Consider the following 7,074-nt stretch of genomic DNA (forward strand, 5'->3'; position numbering starts at 1 on the left):
TGCTTAATTTTATTATTTTTAAATTAGGTTATAGTATAAGTAGCTCAGCTGAATAATGTATTGTTATTAATTTTTAGATTATTAGTTTAGGATAATTTGGTTTCTTATAAATTTAGGATAAAACGATCAGGGGAGGCTATTATAACCCTAAAGTACCTATAGGCTTTCGTCTGGAGTTCAGAGGTGTGAATGTGAATGTCAGTCGGTATGAAAGTAAAAGTTTGACCACATGAAAATTAAAAACCGGCCAAGTGCGAGTCGGACTCGCGCACGAAGGGTTCCGTACAAAATTTTTTATTTTATTCTTATTTTCAGTATTTGTTGTTATAGCAACAATAGATATACATATTCTGTGAAAATTTCAACTGTCTTACTGTCACGGTTCATAAGATACAGCCTTATCTGTAAAAACGTGCAAGAAATCACGATTTTTGTATGGGAGCCCCCCTAAATATTTATTATATTTTTATTTTGAGTATTTGTTGTTGTAGCGGCAACAGAAAAACATCACCTGTGAAAATTTCAACTGCCTACCTATCAGCGTTCATGAGATACAGCCTGGTGACAGACGGACAGACAGACAGCGAAGTCTCAGTAATAGGGTCCCGTTTTCACCTTTTGGGTACGGAACCCTAAAAAGAGTAGCATGGAAGAGTGGTTCGGTTGGTGGGTGGCTGGTGCAACCGGGATAAGAGCTAGACTGAAATGTATTTAGGAAACATATTTATAAAATTTCCTTATAAACAACGTTTCTGGTCGTTCTGGAGGGTGGTGCGAGAATGACCAGACTGGATGGCGAACTTACGCGGGAGCACGCCACATATAACTGACCATGGGAGAAGCAGGGCTGTCGCAAATCAACTCCTGCTAGCGCGAGTGTTTGACCCTGCGACTTATTAATGGTCATGGCGAAACATACCTTCAATGGAAATTGTAGTCTCCGAAATTCGAAAGGAAGATCATTTGGGATTAACGGTATTCGCGGTATAAATACCGTTTCTCCCTTTGCAGACCCAGTTAAAATAATACCTTCGACAATATTACGATGCAAGACCCTGACTTGAAGTCTCGTGCCGTTGCATAATTTAGGTGGTTTCAAATTCCTGAGCAACATTACTGGTGCACCGACTCGTAATCTAAGACTGTGGTATGGAAGACCAGCTGGATTAATAGTGTTCAAAAACTCAACCGGATAGTGAACAGCGTCTTCTGTATGTATTACTGTATCTACTGATTTATATATCATTTCTTCACCTTCAAATGAATTTAGCAAAACGTCATTTATTAGTGCGGCGTGTTCATTTGTGGGTGATAAAATAGCTCTTTCATGCAGCCATTCTATAGGTTTATGTTGAATTCGAGCTATATTTGGATATACTTTATCTATTAATTCCGGGACTGTTGTAACTACAGTGCATAAATTTTCTGGTAAATTTATCAAACCGTCTTTTTCTGGGTATATGCCATTTCCTATTTTAAGTAGTATATTTGAAAAGTTACCTGCATTGATATCCCCTTTTAAGAGCACTCGCATATTTTTAGTTAAGTTAAGAATTTCAATAGATGGCCATAAAACTGATCTTTTTAAACATGCTTTGATCTCGTCTGCCCGAGTTCCCCTTGGTACAACCGGTAATGTTTGTCTGAAATCTCCGGCTAACAAAAGTGTCAAGCCACCCATCAGAGAGTTATTATCTCTCAAGTCTTGTAAAGTCCTATTCAACGCCTCAAAACATTTTTTATGAGCCATAGTGCTCTCATCCCAGATTATGATTTCAGCTTTACGTAAAACTTTGGCAAGATTGCTTTGCTTTGGAATATTGCAAATTGGGGTTTCCGAAATAGATAAATTAAGCGGTAACTTTAAAGCCGAGTGAGCAGTGCGACCTCCTTCCAATAAAGTTGCAGCAATCCCCGATGAAGCGACAGCTATGGCAATTCCACGATTGCTTCTAATCTTTGCAAGTATCAAATTAATGAGATAAGTTTTACCAGTTCCTCCAGGGGCGTCCAAAAAGAAAATTTTTCCGTCGTTTGTATTGATGTTTGCTATAATTTTATTGTATATCAATTTTTGTTCATCTGTTAAGCAATCCTCATTTGTATTAACAAATCTTTGCAATGTAGGGACATCATAGTTTAGTTCATTAATATATACTCCTAATTCATTATTAAATCCTTCCGATCTAGTCGGCTTTGGTAATCCGTACCCTTCTATTGCGCATCCACCTAGAGCTAAGCATGCTGTTTCTATCTCCAAAAGGCACCTATTGAAGATTTCATCCATGAGAGAGTTTACATCGCAAGCTGCTTGCCTCTCAATCTGTCTTTTGAAATCTTCAGAAAGATTTTCTCTGAATTCATTCCATAGACTGACAGGATCTGCAACTTGACAAAACACTAACAAAATAGTAAAGAGTTCTCTCATCATGAACGGAGACTGACAAAGGGCTGCCTCTTGAAGTGTTGTACGCCAATGTTGGTCATCTTCAAGTAATCCAAGGGCCTTGCAAGCAGATTTAAATGTTGGTTGTACAACACCGTTTATAGTCCTTAGTGATTCAAACGATGTTGGACCTCGAACTTCGTGTAAGAGCAATCGGAGGTGGTAGCACTCTGTATTATTCGGGTGTACGGTGTAAACCCTACCCAACGCGTGCTCTTTTTTAACACCTGGCCAACCATCTACATTTGCTCCTCGTTTTCTTCTTTCAAATTTATTATTGTTCCAAACATAATATGCCGGTACTTCACAGTATAATAAAGTTTTTGCAAAATCGTCGAATCTACATAGTTCAAAGAATGAGGTCAGTGTTGTTTTTGGTGGACTGGATACCCTATCAGCCAAATTAGATGGATTAAAATAAACTCTTTGACCGTTTTCTAAATGCACCGCCAGATGTATAACTGTAGGATATCGCTCATGAATAGGAAACCCAAGTATTCGCCAGACCGCTTCAGCACTACTTATATACCTTCCACTTTCATACATTTTCACCTCATCTTTCGAATCCTCCAGTGTAACAGTCGCTTGATCCGACCCCTTATTTACATATTTACAAATATATTTTATGGATTTTACGGAGTTACAGTACTCAACATTAATATGAGCATTAAATGTTCTCAAAAGAACCGCATTATATGGAACAACCCAGCGGTTGTCGAGCTCTACCCCGTTGATATGTACAGTAAAGCCACCATCCCCTGGAGATCGTCGCCTATATTGGGGATAGCCGTCATCACCGGTCTGTGTTTCTGAAAGTAAAGGTCTTGGAAACCGTTTAGAGCACACGCTATCTTTCATACACGGAGACTTGTTATTAAAGTTGCCACAGGGGCCATGTATCATGTTCGATCTGATTATTTGATAAAGTTTCGGATCAGCATCTGGATCCGGAATCTCTGCGCAAATAATATTGTCAATCATGTCAGCAGAAATGTGCTCAATTAGCCATAAAAGAATGTGTATGTGTGGGAGACCACGTTTTTGATATTCCACGGAATACATGTAACATCGAACTTCACCAAAGATTTTGCCCTTATTTATCAAATCCATCATTTTTTTTACTTTGAGGCGAAATATTCTTGCTATTAAATCATGGCGGTCGTAGGATTTTTGATTTGGGTGCAGTAGCTTTGTAATTTCTTCCCATTTAGGGTTGCAAGTAAAGGTGATAAATAAATCCGGGCGGCCATAGTGTCGGACGTATGTCATGGCGTCCTGGGTCCGCTCATGCATATATCTTGGCCCACCGGTGAATGAGGATGGCAGTACAACAATTTGACCTAACTGATTAGCTTCTACATCTTGTTGACCAATCGCATCTTTTAGGTGTATGTAGCTCTCAGCTCGGAGTTTTGCCTGATTGTACCTAATGAAATTAAGTCTCTCAGTCTCTATTTTGGCGTACTGGTCCACTATGTATTGGCTAAATAGAGCACCGAAGTAAAGCAGGTAGTTTTCTTCCCCCTCCCGTATCATTATGTGATATGAATAGAAACTGGCAGCTGAAACTGTCTTTTTCAGAGGTAGTTTAGTGTTGGGGTCCCGCTGTGATATACCAATCGAATAACCGTCTTCTCCGTGGCTGAACATTAACGGGTACTGTAAAGCATCGTATGACCGATGGAATTCACTTATGCGTTGTAGTTGACTACTGCGACTTTCTAATATAATATCCCGTTGCTCAAACTGTTGATCCAATAGCACTAATGCTACTTCATTGACAGCAGGGCTATTATAGCGTCCTCTGTGAGCACCTTGTGGATTTTTTTCCGCATGTATAACTACCTTGAACGTATCGCATGAAGCAGGCACCTTGTCAATAACACACTTTAGGTCTCTAATATAGGGATTGACTTCGTGTAACAATTTTTGAAGCTGCTTGACAATGTTTGGCTTCAAATGCGGATAGTTGGCTAGTCTTAAATTTGCTTCCCTTTCATCTTCTCCGACAAAATAAATCTGTAAAAACTGTGCTGCTTTTCCAGGTTCTGGTAATAAACTACCTGCTAAATGATACACCTGCCCTTGTACTTTAAATGTCGGCGTAAATCCATCACCTCCAACCTGTTTTCCACCAAAAGACGACACCTGAAAACAATTATTGTATTTACGGACATTAGCCATAAAATGCTTATGATCAGGATGGAGATCCATCAGTAAACTGTGAAGTGGTTCAGGAGGTTTACTGAGTGAATTGAGTTGAACTTTTCCGCTGCCGCAACAAAGTCCAGGGGTCTCGTCTTTCCACTTAAGCGCGTTACACCATTGACATTTCTGACTCATATTACCTATTGCTACTAATTTGTCACATTCGTAATCTATTTCGGGCTGATAAGACATTGCCGATTGACACTTAGTATTCCATGGGCGTGTTGTTACATTTGTATTATATCGAGTTTGAGCTGCTCGGTGTACTTCAGGGTGCTTCTCCTGATAAGCGGCAACAGATTTTCTGTGTACTTCAGGATGCTTCTCCTGATAAGTACCGGAAGACTTTCTGTGTACTTCAGGATGGTTCTCCTGATAAGTAGCAACATATTTTTTATGTACTTCAGGGTGCTTCTTCTGGTACGCGGCAACTGATTCTCTGTGTACTTCAGGGTGTTTCTCCTGATAAGTAGCAACAGATTCTCTGTGCACTTCAGGGTGCTTCTCCTGATAAACAACAACAGATTTTCGATGTACTTCAGGATTTTTACGCTGGTAATTAGCAGTAGCGTTTCTGTGTGGCACAGGATTATTTTGGACATATTTTTTCTGATTGCGATGAATTTGCATCTTTCTTGTTTTGTCTGTAAATCTAGCCCTACGTTTCTTAGTCTTCCTGACAGATGATGTACTCATTTCTAAAGACAGGTCAGCAGAAACTGCAGATTCTGATTCGGAAGAACAAATAGGAGGCACAACATCAAGTGCTTCACTATTTTTATTCTTTTTCGCCTTCGGTTCGTTTAGCCCTGGTTGATTGGACCTTAGTTCCACAACGTTCAATACCACCATGGGGTTAAATTCTTCATAAGGTAGGTAAACATCAAAATGCCCGTCGGATAGATTATTTTTGAAGCGAAGGCGTTTTATTGGGCGACCTTGAGTACCAACTTCAACATACAATTCACCGTTGCGATAAACTTGAAAAACGAAATTGTATATTCTCCCTGCCGCGATTAATTCACATAATCCACCATATGTGTTGCGTTTAATCATATCCGCAAAATATTGTTCTGCGGAACTGTAATTGTCACCGTTTATGTCGTGAGACATTATAGAAAATTCATCCCAATGTTCTACTACATAAACGACCACTTCTTGCCGTGTGGCAAAAGCATTTTCCTGAGTGCCGTACATCAGGAATGAAAGAGCTCTGAAAAGGCAAGCCCCATCTCCTTCCATTTCCACTGCTAATTGTGGCACTATCTCTCCGTTAATGTTTATATTTTCTACCTTCATTTTGAAAGATACTTTTAAAAGATACGAAAAGATAACAATTATTCCAACAAAATAAAAGAAACAATAACTAAATCAACCTATGTTGTTTATAAGAAACCACTAAGAATCAAATAAGAAATCGTAATAACCGAAATAAGAAAAAAAAATTGTAATTTTTTAATTTATTTTACGAACAAAATAAAGAAATCCTACAACAGAAAACTAATAAAGATTTTAAGCATCCAAGAACGGCGAAATGCCTAAGAACAAAATTAAGAAATCGTAAAGACTTAAAACCTACAATTATTCTAAGAACAAAATTTAGAAACTACAACAGAAAATTATTAAAGTATCCAAGAACGGCGAAAAGCCTATAAGAACAAAAATAAAAAATCTTGAAGTCTTATAACCTGCAATTATTTTAAGAACAAAATTTAGAATCTACAATAGAAAATAAAAAAAGCATCCAAGAACGGCGAAAAGCCTATAAGAACAAAATTAAGAAATCGTAAAGACTTATAACCTACAATTATTAGAACAAAATTTAGAAACTACAACAGAAAATTATAAGATAATCCAAGACCGTGAAATGTCCGCCTGGAAAATTCAACAGTAATCTACAACAGAAAACTACCTACTAAAGATTTAAACCATCCAAGAATAGTAAAAAGTTCGCCCGCAAAATTCAATATTTGACACGACCATCAACGACGTCTGCCCTCATGCGTCTGCCGCGTTCCGGTTGCTCACTCGGGTATCTGCGCCCCCCTCCGCGCCTCGCTACCGCTAACAATTATTCTGAATCTGGCGCTAGTGCAGTATTTTTTCATGAAAAAGATGTTTCCCATTCCCATGAAGCTGTACATTTGCTAAGATACCCATATACTAAAAAATTTCAAGCCTCTAACTCGCGGTAATTTTTTTTTCTATACAAAAGTTTTTCCCGCTATTCCCGTTCCCATGGGAATTTTGGAAAATCCAATCATGACTTAACTTTGCATTCACTAAGGTATATGCATGTCAAATTTCAATCATCTAACTTACGCGGTTTAGATTTTTTCATACAAAAGTTTTTTCCCGCTAATTCCCGTTCCCGTGGGAATTTCGGGAATTCCTTTCTTAGTGCACCCCTACGGTACCTA

At 38.5% G+C, this 7,074-nt stretch overlaps 1 protein-coding gene across 1 annotated transcript; it reads right to left on the reverse strand.

Moving 5' to 3' along the window:
• Positions 1 to 724: 724 nt before the first annotated feature.
• On the reverse strand, positions 725 to 5,953 carry LOC123683105. Its single transcript, XM_045622007.1, has one exon. The coding sequence runs from the start codon at positions 5,951 to 5,953 to the stop codon at positions 725 to 727; it is 5,229 nt and encodes a 1,742-aa protein (XP_045477963.1).
• Positions 5,954 to 7,074: the final 1,121 nt, after the last annotated feature.

This window comes from Harmonia axyridis, chromosome 6, assembly GCF_914767665.1.
Source record: "Harmonia axyridis chromosome 6, icHarAxyr1.1, whole genome shotgun sequence".
In the NCBI taxonomy this organism is placed as follows: domain Eukaryota; kingdom Metazoa; phylum Arthropoda; class Insecta; order Coleoptera; family Coccinellidae; genus Harmonia; species Harmonia axyridis.